Source organism: Vulpes lagopus, chromosome 3 (assembly GCF_018345385.1).
Source record: "Vulpes lagopus strain Blue_001 chromosome 3, ASM1834538v1, whole genome shotgun sequence".
NCBI lineage: Eukaryota > Metazoa > Chordata > Mammalia > Carnivora > Canidae > Vulpes > Vulpes lagopus.
In genome coordinates this window covers 139,978,792-140,000,509 of record NC_054826.1, presented here as the reverse complement: position 1 = coordinate 140,000,509, position 21,718 = coordinate 139,978,792, and the positions used below count along the sequence as shown (strand labels likewise).

Genomic DNA, 21,718 nt, shown 5'->3' with positions numbered 1-21,718 from the left:
AGAGAGGCAGAGACACAGGCAGAGGGAGAAGCAGGCTCCATGCACCGGGAGCCTGATGTGGGACTCGATCCCGGGTCTCCAGGATCGCGCCCTGGGCCAAAGGCAGGCGCCAAACCGCTTCGCCACCCAGGGATCCCCTTATATAAACTTTAAAAGAGGCTAATGGATATTTGATTCAATGCTAAAAAGTCATGTCTACCCTATGACTAAGAATCTTTTGAGCTTGGGATCTCCATTTGAAATTTTACTATATTAATTTTCCCCTCTAACATTTATTTTTATGCTCCTGGCATTTTAAGTAGAGCACTCCCTGCTAAGTATTTCATACAAGGTTTCAAATGCAATTGCAGAGTTGCATGTGATTTCAACCACAGGATTGTGTGCCTTTGTAGTTTTAGGCAAGTTACTTACATTTTCCTTGCTTTAATTTCCTCAACTATAACAGTCATGGGGAGTATCTTCCTTAGAGTGTTGTTAAATCGGCATCTGAAAGGGTTTTTCTTTTGCATCTGAAAACTCTTAACTCAGTGTCTAACTCTAGTGTTAGATTGTAAATATTTCTATAAACAATATTTAAAAAAAAACTTTTTTTTTGGAAGTATATATTGGATGTTTCATTCTTCTGGAGCAAAGTGTAAGTGGTAGCTGTAATTTCTCTTCTTAGACCTTCACATTGTCAAAAAAATATATTAAAAAAAGAAGAAGCAGCAATTAACTTGGACTGAAAAGTGGACACTCTGACTGACCCCCGCTAGTCACTCTAGGAAATTGAATAGATACTTTAACATGTATCTGAAATTGTACAGACTATCAAAAAGTTGTGTTTCGGACTTTATAGGATTATTTAAACTAAACTGTACTTGGTATTATGATATTGATTTATAATGAAGGACATTTTAAGGAGGAGAACCGTAAATCCCTTTATGATAAGCATCAACAGCACTGACTACATTTTATTTTTCATTTATGAGGACTCTTGAGAAAAGTTTCATTTATGTCTCAGCACCAGCAATAGGATCTAATTTCTCCTGAGCCATTAGCTTTTTTCCAGCATGTACACATCAGCTTTTATACCTGATCCCATCCCACTTTTTACATTAGTTCCTAGGCTATTAAGAGCTTCAATTCAGATCTAGACCTGCCGGGCAAGTATGTGTGTCCTTTGTGTCAGCCTCACACCTGGCTTTGACCATGATTTTTCCCTACTCTTATTTCCCCTTTGTAGTCATTCCTTTATCTACTACTGTTTTATCTAGTTGTATAGTATAGCTTTTGAAGCTATATCAAATCTAATATGAAACAGTAAGAAACATACTAACAAAAAGAGCTAGAGGTAAAGTATTTCAAATCAACTCAAAGATCAACACATCTTTATATTTGTGACCAAAAAACGCATGTTTTAGTCACTTTTTTTTTTGGGGGGGGAGGAATCCACAAACACGAACACGTCTATCATGAACACAACCCTGAACGCTGACTAGCTCATCTTAACTGTTACCAGGAAAATTAATCAGGCAATATTTGAAGGTGAAGTGAAAAATTTGTATTACTTCCAAAATTTTTACCCATGAAATTTGCTTAGGGAATGCGTTGTACCTTAACATGTACTGATTTGAAAAAAGAACACATAAACCTAGAGTCTTGATGAATAAGGCTTGTGTATGCTTGTGGTGGGTGAGGCTGGAAGGAGGGAGAAGACAATGGAAGACTGTAGAAAAACAGAGGCAGTGTAACATTGTTGTAGATGATTTTCTAAAGGAAGATTGTTAGCTCTGTGTCTTTCTCTAGGAACATTTTTCCCCCCACTGTCTTAACTGCAACAGAAAAAGTAACAAATGGATAAGTGAAAGAAGTGGTTTAAAATTCTAGTCATTTCCTCAGGATTTAAGAAATTCTACTTATGGTGTCCTTGTGGATTTATGGTTTTGTCTGTGGAGTTATACCCACCATAGATATAATGGTTTAAATAGCTGTCCCATATAGAAACTCAAAATAGATTCAATTTCCTTTTAATTTAGACTTTTTGTTAATAAGAAATGTGTCCTAAGGGTCTGTCTTACATATCTCTTTCACTCCTGGCCCTGCCTGGGCACTCAATAAATATTTGATTATGCTTAGAGCAATAACACACTGGGAGTCTGCAGCCTGGAGAGGGCTTTGATTCACTTTTACTTAACTTGTGACCTTAATCAGACATTAATTATTCTTTATCCATGAACATGCAGAAATAATGCTTACTTTGAAGAAAAATTTTTTGAAGATGAATTAATGTTTATAAATCTAGAGCTTGTGTCAGTAAAAATTTTGGTAAGTAGGAGGAAGAAAGTATAAAAGAATAATATGTTAGAGAATATATAATGGTATCATAAACATTATTTAAAGTATGAATCATTTAACTAGCACTTCTAAAAATAATATATATATATATATAAATATATATATATATATTTCTACAAAGAATAGAACCAGTGATTTTTCTTCTAGCACAGTGCCGTATCACTAAATAAAGTGCATTTTGATTAGTTATATATCTAGGCTTTGGAAAGTAAGCATTCTTCTTTCTATTAAATCATAGTCAATAAGGCTGTAAATTTAGGGGGAGATACCCTATAAAGCACCATTCAACTTTCAAAGAGGTTCTAGACCCAAACTAGTTCTTTCCCTTGTATATGCATATTTTGGATTTATTTAGTAACTGTTGTGTGCCAGGCACTGTGCTAATCATTTGCATTTATTATTCCATGTATAATACTATAAGATAGATAGTAATTTATTCCCATTTTGTAGATGAGGAAATTAAGGCCTAGACTGTCAATCAGCCAAGTTATTAGCTCATTCTCTGTCTAAGGACTTGGCTGTGGGGAAATTGCAGGGATGGAGACCGACAAAGCCCCTATCCTGAAAGGTGATTACAGTCTAGGTGGGGGGTATTGAAAATAAAGGAAAATAAAATCAATAAATGACTATGCTAATGTCAAATTAACAAATTAATTTGATAAGAATAAATTTAAATTAAATCATCGATAGAGACTGCCAAGAAGGGATGAGAAGGCCTTTCTGAAAAGGGAGTGTTGAGAGGACAGCTGAATGCTGACAAGAGGCAATCATTTCAAGATCTGGACATGAATGTTCTAAGAAGAACCCTTGCAAAACTCTGAAATGGGAATGAGTTCTGCATGTTCCGGGAGCTTAGTTACAGCTAGTGTAGCTACAGTACAGAAGACTAAGGGGTAGAGGCTGGCAGTGAAGACTGGACCTAGCAAGCAGGATAAGAACACAGAGGTCTTGCATTTTATTCTAGTTGCCATGGGAGCCACTGGTAAGTTCCAACCAGGGAAGACATATGATGTGGTGTGCTGTGTGCTTTTAAGTTTGGTATTTTTTAAACCTTTTTTATTTTAAAGATTTTACTTATTTATACACGAGAGACATAGAAAGAGAGACAGAGACATAGGCAGAGGGAGGAGAAGCAGGTTCCCGATGCGGGACTTGATCCCAGGAATCCGGGATCACGTCCTGAGCCAAAGGCAGATGCTCAAACCGCTGAGCCACCCAGGTGTCCCAGTATTTTTTAAATCTTAAATTGATTTACAGAAAAGTTGTAAGGACAGCTCAAAAAAATTTTTTTTCCCTTGAACCATTGGAAAGTAAGTTGTACTTATGACTCCTGATGGTGCATGTTTCTTGCAAACAAGGACACTCTCCTACATAACCATGAGACAACTAGCAACATTGAAACATGACTTTCATCTAATGCTCAGACCTCACTCGGATTTTGCCCCTGTTCTATAATGTTATTGACAGCATTTAGTTACATTTTTTCTTCAGTCTTCAACAAGTCTTTCATCTTTCCTGACTTTCATGACCATGACACTGTAGAGACCAGTTATTATGCAGAATACCTCCCATACCAACTTGTTTGACTTTCCCCTGTGATTAGATTTAAATTATCAGTGTTTGGCAGGAATAGTGTTCAAGTGATGCTGTGATCTTTTCGTTGATCTCTGTTAAGAAGCACAGGATTTTTATTTGTCCCATTAATGATGATGTCCTCTTCTAAACAGTTGACCAAGGTGATGCCTGCTAAGCTTCTCCACTGTAAAATCACTCCTGTACCTTTGCAGATAATAAAAACTTTGTGCAGAGCTACTTTGAGACTGTGTCATTATACCATTCCTTATGGTATGTTTAACTTCCAATTGGGGTGTGTGTGTGTGGTTTTCTGTGTTAGTCAGTAGGTCCATTACTATCACTGTGTATTTTTATATGCAAATTGCCCCAAATTGGCTAATAATAGGGCAGTCTTCAAGGTGGGTTTTTCTTTTTTTTTTTTCCTTTTTGACGTGCTCCCATCATTCTTTCTCATACAACAAGACATTCCAGGCTTTTCTTATCCTTCTCTTGCACCAGCCCTGGAATCAGCACTTTTTCCAACAAGCCCTGCTTACTTCTAGTGGGAAAAATTGTATGTAGAATACAATATCTTGGCATTAGATGTGTTTGCTGCTATTGAGGTATCACTGATTCTAAGACCTGAGTGGATAGAGATAGGGAATATATCTATGTAGAATCACAAACACACATCTTTGTATCTGTATTTATTTGTCTGATTACATATATGAAAAACAGAATTCATACCAGTGCCTCCAGTTCAAACACAGCATCATAAGGGTTCACCCTAGTTTTCCTTCTTTCCTTTTTTGTAGTTCCCTTCTGACCATGAGAAACAGGTTCCAAGTATCCTTCATATAGCTTCCTATTTGATCAATCCCATTTGTAACCAGTGTTGCATAGATCTTGTCATCTTCTTTCCTAAGTACCTCACCCAACTTGGATTTTTGCACCCTATGCTGGGCCACACCCGTGCAAGGCATTTTTACACTCTAGGATTCTGTTTCCCCATGCCCCCTGTCCGGCCACACACACACATTAAGGCACTCTCTTCACCCTGCTTGGGCTGTGACTTCCCTTTCCAGACTACTTTTTGAAGGGTCTACTTCATCGTCTTGTGAATGCTTTGATGTCCTGCTCTGGGCCACTGTGACTTTGCCTCCCTTCCTCCACGAACATAGACATCAGCTTTGCTCAGCCCCATCAAGTAAGTTTCAGGACTGAATTGTTCAGGAAGAGAAAGGGAAATGGAAGAATTTGTAGTCGCTTTCAAATGCTCACTCTGTTTCCTGCAAGGGAAACAAAAAGACCTGCAGAGTCCAAGACAGTAGGAAAAGATGATGGCATAAACCAAGGTGGTAGTGGTGATGACTTTGATAAGATAGGTTAAGTGATTTGTCCACCATTAGCTAGTCAAACAGCAGAGCCAGACCTATGACCTGGCACTGCACACCCCATATTTTGTAAATAGGTTTTTTTTTTTCTGATAGGGTGGGTCAGAAGCCCAGAATATTTTAAGACAAATGACAATTATTTTCTACTAGAATCCAAACAGAATGGAATTTTAACTATTTATGCTTTCCCCTTTTATCGTCTCCAAAAAATCATACTTAGAGATCATAATGCATTGGAAATTGCAACTTGAAAACACTTTGGAACATAGAGAGTTGTGGTGATCTCAGAAAGCTGAAATTCTTCTTTTTCTTCTCTTAAGGAATTATTATGTAGACTTATTTTACCAGGTCAGTATGTCATGCTAAAACTAACATCGTGGTGGTGGTGGTGGTGGTGGTGGTGGTGATGGTGATGATGATGATGATGATGATGATGATGATGTTGGTGGTGGTGGTGGTGGTGTTGGTGGTAATAGCTAACATTTCTTAATCACTGTCTGTGCTTCTAAGTGCTATAGATGTTTTACCTCATTTACATCTCACATAATACAGTGAGGTGTAGGAACTATTACTTCCTCATTTTACAAATGTGAAAACTGAGGCATAGAGTGAGAAAGGTACAGGTTCAATATTGCACACGTCAGAGTTGTCGAAGCAGGACTCCAGAAAGGGTGCTGTTAAACTGTATTCCAATTAGATTCGATTCGATATAAAACTGTTTCCAGGGCAACATTTGAAAAGATGCTTATCAACATGCTTCAGCTAACTCCTATCAATCAGTCAGAGTTTGCATGTGTGATAAATTCCATTTGCCGTTCCTGCTGCAGAACATTAGTGGTGATTTGAAATACTCTGTCACGGTGAACTGGCAGTTTTCATGGTATTAATTTTAGAGTAAATTGACCTGCTTTGCTTATCTCTCAGTAAAAAGAGGGTGTGAAATGAATTAAAGAAGCACAATTTCTTCCCTAGTGTGTGTCAGTGGTTCTCAACAGCAGTGTGGCCTGGGAAAGGGTAGGAGTTCAAGATCACTGGGGCATTTTCAAAAATATACAAACCTCAACTGGTTCTGCCTGCCAGGAGACCCTCTGATCCTGAAGCTTTTAATCTCAAATGAGTAGGAAAGTGGACCGAGAAATGTGTTCAAAACAGATCTTTCCACCAGGAAAATCCTGGACACGTCATGGGTAGTCCAGAAATAAGGATACAGAAAGGGCATGCCCACGCACCAGATATGGTCATCACTGTCACATGGAGAACGGCAAACGCAAGCTTTCCAATGAAGATCACTCCCTACAAGTCGAGGTTTTTGTTCAATCTCAAATTTTTAGTTATAACATTTAGGTTAACTTAGTTATACACATTTAAGATCACACCAATGTATAAATTTATGGTTTTCTAATATTGAATAATGAGAATTAATAATAACCAAGTAAATATATTAATGTAGAAATATCACCTTTTTCTACTCACATGCATCTTTAACATCTCTTTTGAGTCATCTAACATTCCCTCTTCATTAGAAAAGGTTATATATTCACACAGTTCAACAATAAGGAAAAAGGAGCCCAGAGTCTCTATTTCTGTGCCTTACTTTTGGATCCTTACATGATATGTCCCTACAGATATTATCTCCAACCATCAGTATGCATTTATGAACATAAGGAACTTCAGTGTTTCATTTCTTCCAAAACATGTATGTTTTTGAATTCTAAAGTAAGAATTTAGCATGTTGTTTTAAAAAAAAAAACTAAAATGATTTATTTGAATAGGTAATACCTTCGCATGATTCAAAATTTATGAATTTTAAAACTCACATTTAATGAAAAGTCATCGTCCCATCCCCATAGACTATGTCCTCCAACTCCTGCCACCCACATTACAAGTCCATCCTGTTGGTCAGTCACTTTTCTGGCCTTCCATGTTTCTTCATGGATGTACTACAAATACAAATATACATCCTGATTTCCCTTTTCTTAATGAATGTAGTAATATGCTATAAAGTTTTCAGCACTTTGCCTTATTAATATAATATCCTGGTCAGCATTACAGTGACTGGCCTTATACAGCTACATGGTATTTCATTGTATGCATGTATCAGAATTGATTTAATTTGACTCCTACTGGTGCCTATTTACTTCTGATCTCTTGCTGCTATAAACAATGTTTCTATGAATAACTTAATATAAATATTATGTACCAGTAGATCCATAGAATAAATACCTGGAGGTTACATTGCTGAATCAGAGGTTATTCAGTTTTGATATTTCATTACTAAATGTGGAATCTTGGACAACTTAGTTAACTTTTTGTTCTTGATTTATTAATTTGTAGAGTAGAAGTAAGAGTACCTAGCTCAGAGGGCCAAATGTGTTAACACATATAAGGTGCTTGGAATAGTGCCTGGTACAAAGGAAGGGTTAAAAGAATTAGCTGTTGTTATTGATGTTGTTATTATTGTTACCACCAAATTGTTTTCCACTGGGAGATGTATTTACATTCTCACCAGGATGTTTTTGACTGCTTGTTTACTCCTGTACCCTCCACCCTAGGCTTTTCAATGTTAAACTAGAATGCTCCCATCTGATATGTGAAGAATAGTAGTTTTAATTTGTATTTCTATTATGATGAGTGGGATTAGGCATTTTTATATGTTTAATAGTATTAAGTTTATTAAATCTTATTTAATTTATGTAAAATTTTATTTCATTTTTTGTGATTGCTGATTTTTTGATCCTTGGATTTTTTCTATTCTTGGTCTTTCCCTGCTTTTTACAGGATTCTTATTAGGGAATCTTATTAGGTTTTTTTTGGGGGGGTCATTTGTATTGTGATTTTCTTTATAGTGATTTTTGTTATACAAATATGCTTAGTTTTTATAAAGTTAGATTTATCTTTTTCTAAAGGATTTTAGTTTTAAGTACATGTGACAAAGTCCTCCCTCACTTCAGGATAATAAAAGAATTGTCTCATATTTCTTCTGTTAACTTTTGTGTTTTTTTTTTTATATTTGAATCTTTGAGCCATTGGAATTGATTCTAGTTATGAATGTGAGGTGCAGATTCAACTATATTCTTTTCTAGATAACTATCCAGTTGTGTCCAAACTGTCTATAAATAATCATGTTTTTGAATAATCGTGCCAGTAATTGTGATGCTACCTGTGAAATATACTTTCAGACATTCGAAAATTTTTGTTCTCATATGCACCTATTTTAAAACTTTTTGTATGTTCCTTTGATCTACCTGTTAAACATCACAACCATACTATTTCAATAATGGAGGTTTTAGAATATATTTTATGTATGATAGAACTAGGCTGTCTTGACTTGTTGCTCTTTTTGTTTGTCTATTTGCAGTGTTTTTAAAAGTAGACTTTAAAATACTTATTTGTAATGACAATCAAACACTTAAATTATGAGTTATTTCCTAAAAATAATTATTGCATTATCATCTTCAAAACAACAACAACAACAACAACAACCCCCTAATTGCACTAGTGGACTATTAGTGGATATATACATATCCAAAAGTACCATTAACTGAGTTTATTGCGTGCTAATATTTCTTCTAAGGTTACTATCATGTTTTTTTAGAATGAAGTAATTCAGAAAATATTCAATAATATGAGAGGCTTTTTAGGAAAACAAGTAAGAGCTTTATTAAAGGATAACTTTGTGGTAGAGAACCTTGTAACTCATATACTTGAGCATATATGCTACTCCAGTTATATTAATCATAGCTCTCCAGAGCTATGCTGTACAAGATAGTACCCAGTAGTCACATGTGGCTGTTCACATTTACATTTGGATTAGTTAAAATTAAATACAGTTTAAAATTCAGTTCCTTGGGCGAACTAACTATATTTCAGTAGTCACGTATGGCTATTGCTACTATTCTGAACACTCCAAAATAAAACATTTCTGTCATCACAGAAAGTTCTGTTGGCTAGCTCTGTTTTAGAATATGTTGCAAGAGCTGCTTTTTAATGTATGGTAGTTTGGTTGATTGGGTCAAAGAGGAAGGGTCATATCTCATATCATCTTTTTTTTTTTTTTAAGATTTTATTTATTTATTCATGAGAGACACAGAGAGGGAGAGAGAGGGGCAGAGACACAGGCAGAGAGAGAAGCAGGCTCCATGCAGGGAGCCTGACGCGGGAGTTGACCCTGGGATTCTAGAATCATGCCCTGGGCCGAAGGCAGGGACTCAACCACTGAGCCACCCAGGCGTCCCAAAGGGTCATATCTAATTAAGGTTTTAGGTTTGGTAGGAATTCGGATGGAAAAGAGATGAATGTCTGAAAGTAACGTCAAGAGAATTCACTTGAATAAAAGTGTAACGTACACTGTATTTCAGCAAAGATAACATGTAGTCACTAGACTCTTTGACCACATGCTTCATCACTTAAATATAATATTTCTGAGCATATCACCTACTATATATACATTTTAAATTCATAAATTATCAATTTATTCTACTAAATTCATATATTTTATCTGTATTATAAACTGTGCAAATACGTTAAAAACATTGAATGAGAGTTAAATATAAGGTTGTCAAAAGGTACAAACTTCCAGTCATAAAATAACTAAGTCATGGGAATGTAATGTTTAGCATAGTAACTATAGTTAATCATACTGTATTATAAATTTGAAAATTGCTAAGGGAGTAGATCTTAAAAGTTCTCCTCACAAGAAAAAAATGTGTAACTGAGTGGTGATGGATGTTAACCAGACTTATTGTGGTGATCACTTTCCCTGTATGTACAATACTGAATCATTATGTTGTACACTTGAAACTATAATGTCAATAAAAAAAAAAAAAGAGTTACATACAAATGGAAGTTCCTATATGTAGCCTGTGAACTGTTTTTTCATGCTCTGAATGAAGTTCACTGGCCCATTTTGGAGTTTAGTAATGTTGTTGAGGGTTGGATTACAAATTAGAGAATTCAGGTTCCAGGAAGAAATTATAGAAAAAGTCACTGAAACTTCAAAAACTTTACTTTTTTCTTGTTAGTAAAATGGGAAAAATAATGTTTGTCTTACAAGTGAGAATTAAATGGGATAATATGTGAGATATTGTTTGGTTAAACAGTGAATAGAAAGCATTACTGGACAGAAAATTTTAGAGCCTCTAAAAGTCTGTGAAAGACAGAAGTTTAGATTTTGCTTTGAAATAACTTTTAACCTCAGTAAAACCTAATGGTAATATAGCATATTAGAAAAGCAATATGAGATTAGTTAAAATATGTAATATATATAGCATATTGCTATAAATATATAAAATATATAATATATAAAATATATAACTATATAAATAATATATTATTTATAATATATTATATAATAAAAATAAATAACATATAAATATAAATATATAATATAAAATAGCATAATATTAATATAATATAATATAGCATATTGTTTTTCTAAATTTAGAATATGCTTTTCAGAAACAAACACAGGAAATTATTGCGTCTAAAGAGTCAAAGACCTTGACTTTCTTTTTAAGGAGACACATCATTCCTTTTTTATTTTATTTTATTTTATTTATTTTATTTTATTTTATTTTATTTTATTTTATTTTATTTTTTTTAAATTTTATTTATTCATGAGAGAGAGGCAGAGACACAGGGGGGAGAGAGAGAGAGAGAGAGAGAGAGAGAGAGAGAGAGAGAAGCAGAGACACAGGCAGAGGCAGGCTCCACACAGGGAGCTCGACGTGGGACTCGATCCTTGGTCTCCAGGATCAGGCCCTGGCTGAAGGCGGTGCTAAACCGCTGAGCCACTGGGGCTGCCCTCATTCCTTTTTAAAAAGGTTTGTTTGAACAAGACTCATGGAAACACCTAGAAAGCAATGAATGCTCTTGAGTCCAGTATGTATTTACTAGATCTCTGTTGTGCAGAAGATTCAAAGGAGATCACTATATTTTTAAAAATAGGATCATTTAAATAATTGGCTTTGTTGCCTCCAATGTTATAAGAAATCATATTCTTTACTTGAGGGATGTTAGTGGTGCTAGAGATGCTGACTTGAAAGGTGATGTGTCAACTACATTTGTGGGTGTTTATGACTCAAATTGTCATTTTAGAAAATGCATTGTGTTTTCCTGAACATATTACATTTGGATAACAAAATTACCGGTGGGTTTCAGGGAGAAAGTTTTCTAGTGTTTAAGAAATGTATGTATTGTAAAGTATATCACAAAGATACTACTTAGTAATCATATGTATGCCTGAGCAACATTGTATAATCAAGCATCTGATTTCTCCAGACACATCTTACCTCTCTCACGAATCAGAAAATAATATAATTTTATTGTTAAGAGCCCTCTTATCTCTCCCCTGCAATTTAATTAATACTTGTTAAGAAGACGTAGCTGTCAGATTAGAATTGGATTTTTGAATTTTCTATTGTCTTCTGATGGAGTGGCAATCTAAATCTTTTTATTTAGGTATATTATTTTCAAGAACTTTTCGAAATGATAATTTCCCAGCTTTTCTGATGATGAAGAGAAATTTTTAGCATTTGAATAAATAGATTGAATGGTTGACTTTTTTCCCATAAAAGGAAATGATAGAGAAGCCATTTTAAAAAGAAAACAATGAAGATATTTTTAAGAAAGAATAGCTGTTATTCTCAAATTGTTTTGTTCAAAATTTTAGTGATAATATGACTTTAGGGTTAGATCCGGGGACATTTTAATTTTGTGTGGTATTTCAAAGTGTAAAGAAATAATCATTGGAAAGGCAGTAGGGAAATAAGCCATGGTTCATTGCTAATATTTCACTTTCCTAAATTCATTCATCAATTCTACAAATAATTATCAAATTCCCACATAGTGTGAGCACTAGGGATGTACAGTGGTCAAAAGATAGACACATGACCCTCTTGGAACAGCTTACATTTCAACATAGGCAAATAAAAATAATAGCTATTTCTAATCAGTGTTTAGGAAATGAACAACAGACTGAAATAGACAACAACATAAGAAGCTACTTTGTACATAAATGCTTTTCTGAAAAGGATTATATGAGAAACATATTTAAGCTGAAATTAGAGGAAAGAGAACTAGCTAGAAGATATAAAATAGAATGATTTTTCAGATCACCATTTATTTAAGTCTTCTTGGATATTTCTCAGTAAAGTTCAAAAATGCCTTTTCCAAAAAGTTCTACTTTTTGTGATAAATATGTTCCTAAAAACCTTATTTTTTTACTTTATTTATCTTTTTCTACTTGTATTTATCTTAAATTATAAATCTAAAAAAATTTATTTTACAACTTTGTTTTCAGCTTGAGTGTAGAAATGTAATTCATTTGAACATATTTATCTTCTATACAGCAATCTTCTAAATTAGTTTTAATTTTAATAATTTGTAGGCCCTTTGGGATTTATTATGTAGAAAATACTATCGTGGCTACATATTGATAATTTTGTTATTTACTTGATATTTGGTATTTATTCAGCTGTTATATTTTATAAATATGTATTTTCATTTCTTACTGAGCTGGCTAAAAATATGTTATAATGTTATTAATGATGGGACATTCTTGTATTATTCCTGATGCTAACATAAATGCTCTCAAGATTTTTTTCATTAGTAGTGATCTTGGCTGAAGTCCCCTCCCCCATCTTTAATCAGGTTCAGATAGTTCTTATTCTCTGTGATAGGTAGTTGGTTCATTGGTGAATTTTATTTTTTTTTTATTTTTTTATTTTTTTAAATTTTTTATTTATTTATGATAGTCACAGAGAGAGAGAGAGAGGCAGAGACACAGGCGGAGGGAGAAGCAGGCTCCATACACCGGGAGCCTGATGTGGGATTCGATCCCGGGTCTCCAGGATCACGCCCTGGGCCAAAGGCAGGCGCCAAACCGCTGCGCCACCCAGGGATCCCTCATTGGTGAATTTTATTAAGTAGTTGTCTGCATCTACTCGTATAATTGTATGATTTTTCTCCATTTTACACTTAATGTGGTGATTTACACTTAGAGATTTTCTCATTTTAACCGTCATTGGATCCCTGGGTAAATTCAATCTGACTATTAGTAGATTTGGCTTGCTCAGCATTGTTTTTTCTTTTTTAAAGATTTTATTTATTTATTCATGAGAGACAGAGGGAGAGGCAGAGATACAGGCAGAGGGAGAAGCAGGCTCCCTGTAAGGAGCCTGATGTGGGACTCCATCCGGATCATGGCTTGGGCAGAACGCGTTTGCTTAACCGCTGAGCCACCCAGGCGTCCCATTGCTCGTGTTTTAGGATTTTTGTATCTATATTTCCAAATAAGAATGATTCATCATTATATGTACACTTCAAATGTATGCAATTTTGTCAATTCTATCTCTATAAAACTGGGAAAAGAAAAAAAAATGACTTGTAATTACTATTGCTTATGCCAGGAATATCAGTTTTTATATCAAGATGTTACTAACCTCATAAATGATTCCACATTGAGCTAAGTTTTGTGAGATTGCCAGTATTTGTTAATGAAGAAAAAAATTCTTCCAATAATGCTTTTGGGTGGACTCTCATAAGCTATTTTGATGTTAGGGGCTAAGTCATGATACTGGAGAGACTCTCCAGTTTTAATTGTACTGTCTGTATGTTCTTACTACTGTACTTGCAAATGGAGACACTGATAGGGTGAGGAAAAGGCATGTTTACTTGTCACTAGTTCTAGATTGTAATGTAAGGGATAAGTGATGAAAGATGGGTGATCGAATAGTTAGCTAGGGTAATTCTTAGAGAGGTAAGTGAAATCCCCTCTAGACCGCTCTTTATCAGTGATAGGTCACAGTGATTGAAAAAAGTTTGACTGGTGTTTTCTTCCATCATCCTGGCAGCTACTCCTGTAGAGATAGACTGTGTGGAAGCTGCTTTCTCAATCTGTAATTTTTATAAATGATACTTTGACAAAATTGTTGGTAATCATGGCAATTAACTCCCCTAGAATTATCATGCTGAAGTATATTAATTATTTATTAAATATATAGTTCAGCAGTCAAGCAGATTTGCTTCTAACACATGTTTCAATAATAGTATGTAATTCAAACATTTTTACCAAAAGAGTTTACTTTCTTCTATATGGAAAAGTTGGAACAGATACTCCAGTCATCTGAGAGAGACCCACTCCATGTAAGCTCAGCATTTTTTAAGCTCTTCTATTTTAAAGTCTCATTTGAGTATCATTACCCCATAGTATATTTGTATTTGTGTTCATTTAAAAATGTTTGTATATGCCTTCTATAAAATATCTATCCACAGAAAATATCATAAAAGATTATGCCATGCTTATTTGTGACCTTAGGAATTCTCTAGGCAATCCCTGAGTTAATGTGGACATAGGAATCCCAATTTGAGAAACATAGGTTAAGGCATTCCATATTGGTCTCATCATGAAGTTGTATTAGAATCGGGAGACTTTTCTGACAGGTAACGATCTGTTTCTATGAAATCAGTATGCCAAAAAATGAGTGAGAGAAGAAGGAAAATATTTCACAGAGGCACCAGCCCTAGCATGGTACTCAGCTCATAGTTGGGTTTAACAAGTAGCTGTTGAAGGAACTAATATATTTTCTAAAAACTAATAACTAATTTCTGATAAATAAGAAAAACTAAAGGCCTAAGAAAACGTTTGGGAATATGGTGGATCTTCTTAAGTTGCTGAACAGGTATTTTTAGTTACTAGAAAGTATGCTCTAAAATGCCTTCAGAGTTATGGGAGCAAAAGGTCTATTTGCATTTTTTGTTTTATGTAGATCTTCAATACGTATTCTCTAATACGTATTACAAATTGAGTGAGTGGGCAGATTCATTCAGGAAATTTCTGAGACACTAATCCTTTCATGGTCACTTCAGAATGCCACTCTAAATGCTTAGCCACTTGTGTGCTAAATGCTTAAGTCCCAGTTCTTTACCAACATGTTATTCTAAAGAATCCTATTAAGTAGGGACTTTATATCTCCTTATATTACAGATGAGGAAACTTGAGAAGCTTATTATACATGTACGTGATTATGAAATTTTTAAAATTCAGGAAAATAAAAGAGGAGACCAAACCAAATGTATTAATACCTTTAGGCAACCAAGAAGGATAAAATAGAGTGGAGCTGCCTCAGTGGACAGTACATGTATCAATCTAGACACAAAAGCATCTTGTCACTGAGGCAGGTTACTCTCCCTTGTAACAGGTACATGTCTTGCTCCCCATATGCAGCAGAGCACTGGACATACAGAAATGTTCCAGAAATGAGGATATTCATTGCAAACGACATTTGAATTACTTACTTCAAACCAGTAAAATGTTCTACAGTTTTCTGAGAACCTTGAAAGCATAGTGCTACAAAATAATTGATTGAATCAAAAGAGAATATGGCCCCAAAATAGAACCAGATTTATATATTTATATATTTTTGTATTTCAGTGAGTAGGATTAAGCATTCATTTTACTGGAACAAATTTTTTAGTTTTCAAATTGAACCACATCACTATTTTTTGGTCTAGAAGAATTCTAAGGCAATTTAAGCATCATTAAAATATCCAGCTAAAAATCCCTTATTAGGTATATGATTTGCAGATATATTCTCCCTTTCAGTAGGTTGTCTTTTTTGTTCTGTTGATAGTTTCCTTCACTGTGCAAAAGCTTTTAGTATGATGTAGTCCTGCTTTTGCCTGAGGAAGCTTGTCCAAAAAAATATTTCTAAGACCAGTGGTAAGGAGTTTACTGCCTATTACTTTATTCTAGGAGTTGGCTAGTTTTAATTTTACATTCAAGTCTTTAACCTATTTTGAATTGCTATTTGTATGTGGTGTAAGATACCGGTCCAGTGTCATTCTTTTGCATGTGGCTGTCTAGTTTCTTCAATGTCATTTATAGAAGAGACTGTCTTTTCCCCATTGTATATTCTTGCCTCCTTTGTTGTATATTAATTGGCCATTGAATATGTAGGTTTATTTCCATTGATCTGTGTCTCTTTTTGTGCCAGTACCATAGTGATTTAGTTGTTATAGCTTTGTAGTATAGTTTTGAAAACCGGAGGCTTGACACCTTCAGCTCTGTTTTTGCTTGTTTGTTTTTTGTTTTTGTTTGATTGTTTTCCTTCAAGATTGTTTTGACTATTTGAAAACTTTTGTGTTCCCGTACACATTTTAGGATTATTTGTTCCAGTTCTTTGAAAAATGTCATTGGTATTTTGTTGGGTTTTTAAAATTTTTATTTATTTGAGAGATAGAGCATGAGAGAGAGAGAGAGAGAGAGAGCATGAGAGAGAGAGAGAGAGATCACAAGCAGGAGGGAGGGGTTTCCTTTTTTCCTCTCTCTTTCTTTTCTCTTTAATCATCCCTGTATATCTCTGATTTAGGAAATACAGTTCTATCTTGGTCAGAAACTTTTAGGGATTTACCATTTCCTGCAGAATCCATTTTGTGCTCAATATCATTTATACCCTCAAGCAGGTATAAATGAATCTTCAATCAGCCTATCCGGCAGCATCTCTTGTCTCCACTTGTCCACTTCTAAACTCCACTCCTACCTCTTATCCAGTCTCTTGTCGTAGTCTGTCACATGCCATCTCTGTGGTATTGTTTATGCCTTACCTTCATCCAGGTGTTTCTTCCCCAGTCCCTGCCTACTGAATTGACAGTTAAAATATCCCCTGATCTAATTAGAATTAATCCTCCATCCTGTGTCTTCCTATATCTCTTTAATTTTTTCCTCCATTGTGGTTTATATCACATTCTACTTCATAGCTTATATATAGTCTTTGGTTTTTATTTCATTTTTGCAAACGTGTATCCTAAAAGATTACAAACTCCTTGAGTTAAAGCTGAATCAGTTCAACCTTGTAGCTTGGTGCTGTTTAGTCAGTGTGGAAAAAAAACATGGGCTTTGACTTAGGCAAGACCTTGGTTTGAATCTCTATTATGCCACTGTGTGATCTCTTTCATTTTTTCTCCCAGTTTCCTAACTTGTAAAAGGAAGATAATAACACCAAATTTGTAACATTATTCAGATTAAATGAAATAATATATGTAAAGTATATAGCTTAATGCAATGGCCCACGGCAGAAATCCAATAAATGGTTATTATTCTCTTTGCTGTTACTGGTACTATAGTAGGGAGTCAGTATTGGAAAAAGACTGTTTTGTTTGCCTGAGCTCTTAGTATTAATGGTTTTCATTTAATTGTGTGGCTAATTTCTAGCTGAGTATAACTGAAGCTAGAAATTACCCATTAGCCTTGCTGTTAAATATAAATCTCCCCCCACTTTTTTTTTTACTATCTTACAATCTCATATTACTTATTCTGGTATTACAACATTTTCCTGGCAAAAAGGGTTGCTTGCTTCTTCTGTTTTTCCACTAACGGAGGGCCAAGTCGTTTCCAGGATTTGTGAAAACAATTATTCAAGTTTTAATCCTTTTTAATTCAGTCTTTTCTGTGCTATTTTATGAATTGAATTTTCTAGTTTTAGAGTTATTGAAACCTGCTGTGTGGCAACAGGGGCAACAGAGTGCTAGAAAGACTTCTTTGGCCTGCCAGGTTCTAACACATCTTACATTCCCACTTTGGTTAACTTTTTTAAGTGTTTATGTTCTAAGCTTGGATGGCACCATGCAAATGTACCTTATACCAAAGAACTTGATAAAATTGAAGATAACTAAGGGAAAGGACATACAATGCTTTTGTAAATTATTAGGAAAGATAGAGTCCAGCTCATTCTTCATTTGAATTAGGCATTTTGTGCTTATTATAAATTAAGAGTTTCCTAGAATTGAAATTATGGGAAGATGAGTCCGTGTGGGGAAATACCTAATGTCTCTTTACTCCTTTCCCATTAAAATAATGATGAAATCATCAAATAAAGGAAAATTACTCATCTCTAGCTACAAAAAAATGACAAGAATTGATCATATATATTTAAAGCATATGCATCATCTTCCACTCTGGTGAGAACAGATTAAGAAATAGCACTAGAAATTGACTTAAGACTGAGACCCTGGCAGAGGAATGAAGTACTTCCAGAGATCAAAATACTGGAAGAAGAGAAGGAATCAACTTCAGTTTCACCAACTCATGATGATGATGGTGGTGGTGATGGTGGTAGGCATAGTGATGGTGGTGGTGGTGGTGGTAGGTGATGGTAATACATAACATCTAGTAGGCAAATTGTCAGATACTGTGAAAGTCAATAGTTATTTCATGCATTTAAAATCCCTGTGTGATAGGTATTGTCATTTTTATATCCATTTTACTGTTGAAGAAACTAGGGCTTCAACAGCTAGTCTTACCCAATGCCACATAGTTTATAAAGACAGAAGTGTGGCTTAAACAACTCAGTCTAACCAGTCATCAGTCTTCTTAATCCCAATGCTGTGCTGAGAAGGCTACAAACCTCCTTTCTGTAGGCAGGAGTGAGATCAGAGAACAGGACAGGACTTCTCTAGTAGCTCTCAGCCAGAGCAGAAGCACGATCCAGCCAGACCACCACTTCCAAGGGCTTTTATGAGGGGGTATTGCAGACTGATAAAGGGAAAACTCTTATAAACCCCTTATGACAGGGATATCATGTTAAAACTCTCAGGAAGGGTAGAAAGATAAAATATATGACTTAGATACTCTGTTTCCTAAAGCCAATTTTAGTAGAGGAGTCTGCCAAGAATCCCACTCCAGTGCATAGCAATTTTAGACTGCAGAAGCTAAGCGGGGGAGAATAATAATGCACTTACAGTTTGTGTAGGTACCTTCCTGATCCTACATAAGAGATACTTTTTGTTAATAGTTTCCATCTGGCTATGAAAATGGCACAGTTTTGTCCAACAACCTAGAAGAGTGAGCTTTCTTCCAGCAGACCCAGATTCTCTTTGGAACATTTGGCCTTCAGCAGTTTTACTCTCAGCTTATCCCGTAGCATCCACAGCCCACCATCAGATATCCCGTGAACGTCCCATTAACAACTCATTAGACAGATTCTCTAAGATTTTTTATCTATTTTTTTAAAAGATTTTATTTATTCATGAGAGAGAGAGAGAGAGAGAGAGAGAGAGAGAGAGAGAGAGACTGGCAGAGACACAGGCAGAGGGAGAAGGCTCCATGCAGGGAACCCGATGTGGGACTCGATCCCGGGTCTCCAGGATCACGCCCTGGGCCGAAGGCGGTGCTAAACCGCTGAGCCACCTGGGCTGCCCAGATTCTCTAAGATTTAACAAAATAATCACCCCAAAGAGTACACATACTCATAAAGTAATAAATGGCCTCACTGAGATAGTTTACAAACAAAACAGGTAAAAAAAAAATCCCCTTCCTCCCCCCAAAAAACATGAAAGTCAACCTGCTATTGAAATACATCTCCCATTGGTAATGGGTTATATATATAATACCAAATGTTTATTCTTAGAAAATAAAGACAAATATAGCTGCGATGAAATAAGGACAGAAAAGTGGAATTCCGTAGCGAAAATAATAATGATGATGAAAATAAGAATAATGAGAGTAATAATTCATATAAGCATTCAAAGCAAAATAATGTATTTTGATTCTAAGACATTCTCACATTTTAATGCCTCTGAAATGGGGATCTTAAATAATAGCCTCTTTCCAATATTTCCAGTTGCACCACATTGGTAGTGTATGATACCCCTTTGAAAACACGAGAGAGCTGGTGTCATTTCTGCTTGAAGTTTCCTGGCCTTAGATCTTACCCAATAAAATCCAAGCACTTTACCACGAACTGAACAGCTCAATGAGAGCTAGTCACCTGTTCCTTCTGTGATATCACCTCCTAGAATTTCCCCCTTTTTGTTCACTCTAATTCATGCTACAGCCATGCTAGCCTCCGCGTTCTTCTTCGACATCTAGGCATGCTTCCACTTCCAGTCTGTCTGTTCCCCATGTTGTTTCCTTTGCTAGGAATGATTTTTCTTCTAAGCGCCACATGGTTCATTTTCACGTTGCCTCTAGTATTTAATCAAATGACACCTTCTCATTTAGGCTTTCCCCTGTCATCTTACGTGAAACTGCATCATCCTACATTCCCTATCTGCCTTTCTGCTTCATTCTTCTTTCTAGCATTAATTTTCAATTGATTGTTCCTATTTCATTTATCTTGCTTGTGGTTTGTCTTTCCCCGGTTGAGTATAAGGTCTGGTACAAGCAGGGATTTTTGTCCATTGTCTTCACTACTGAATCTCCAAGCCCTAGAAGAATGCCTTACAAAGAAGGCACTTAATAAACATGTTCTGAATATATGAATAAATAGTGTATATAAATAATGTATGTCTAACTATATGTGTTAATATGTAAATACACCAAATATAAAACAATGAATTAATGGAATACATGCTCAAAGGTTGGTGGGTGGGGTGGGAAGAGGTGTAACTATCACACTAAGCCTGTCTGATGGCTCATGGACTAGGTGTCAGGTGTCTTGAGATATCAACCTGCCTCTGTTGCCAGCTCAGTTAAATTTGGCAGGTTAATCCCCTGAGCCTCCAGGTTGGACTGCATAATCTGAATGGATGTTACAACATTGTCAGTTAAATTGATCCTTCTACTAAAAACAACTGAAAAATGAGGACCAGCAAGAGGAAGCTGTTGAATTAAACCATACCGCTTAACATAAATATTATCACCATAAACAATAGTGGTAGTGAGGGTTAATGCAAAAGAATTTTGAGATAATTTGTAGTTCAATTTCCTCTGTTTTATAAATAGTGAAACCCAAGCCCAAGGTTTGAGGGACTTAGCCAAGGTCAGATGCTAATTCGTGGCAGCCCTTAGAACTCTACTCAGCATCTCTGGCTGAATCCAGTCTTCTTTCTACTATAACGGGTTAGTACAAAGAGTAAATGCCGGTGACTTTCCAAACAAAGAATTATACTTAAGCTGTTTTGATATAATGTTTGGCTTAGATTTGATGAATTCATTTAGTGGCGAGAATACATTGATCAATGCATCTCTCTTTGTGATCTAATTCAGCTTACAGAAGAGATTGGAAAACTTGAAGATAAAGTGGAATGTGCTAATAATGCCCTGAAAGCAGATTGGGAAAGATGGAAACACAATATGCAAAATGATATCAAGTCAGCATTTACAGATATGGCTGAGGAGAATATCCACTATTATGAACAGGTAATTAGTGATATGTGATATTGCTTCATGTTATGAAAGTTATCCTCTCTTTTACTTTCTATCTGTCCCTTGATGAAAGAGTCTATTAAGGAAGCAAGTGTCACATTCAAAAGCCTCCTTGGTGGCTCAGTGCCAGTGGAGTTGCCAGTTAATAGAGTAATGCTGAACCCACCCACTGAAACAAATGTGTTTATGTGGAGGAAGGATGAAAGTCTTCCTTCTTACGCAGCATGCCCCAAGTGCCTAATTTGAGCCTTGATGTGAGAAAGAAATATGACACCATTTTGTTTTGTTT

The 21,718-nt window shown here is 35.4% G+C and overlaps 1 protein-coding gene across 4 annotated transcripts in view; it reads left to right on the top strand.

The window, feature by feature from the left end:
* SNX7 (sorting nexin 7) overlaps positions 1 to 21,718 on the top strand; it is a 94,338-nt gene that overhangs the window by 47,630 nt on the left and 24,990 nt on the right. For all 4 annotated transcript variants that reach the window (XR_005986838.1, XM_041749112.1, XM_041749111.1 and 1 more), the window contains exon 8: positions 21,271 to 21,423. Coding sequence is in view for 3 of the 4 variants with exons in the window: in XM_041749112.1 (XP_041605046.1) it covers positions 21,271 to 21,423 (153 nt within the window). In the remaining variant the exon portion in view is untranslated. The remainder of the gene's footprint in view (positions 1 to 21,270; positions 21,424 to 21,718) is intronic.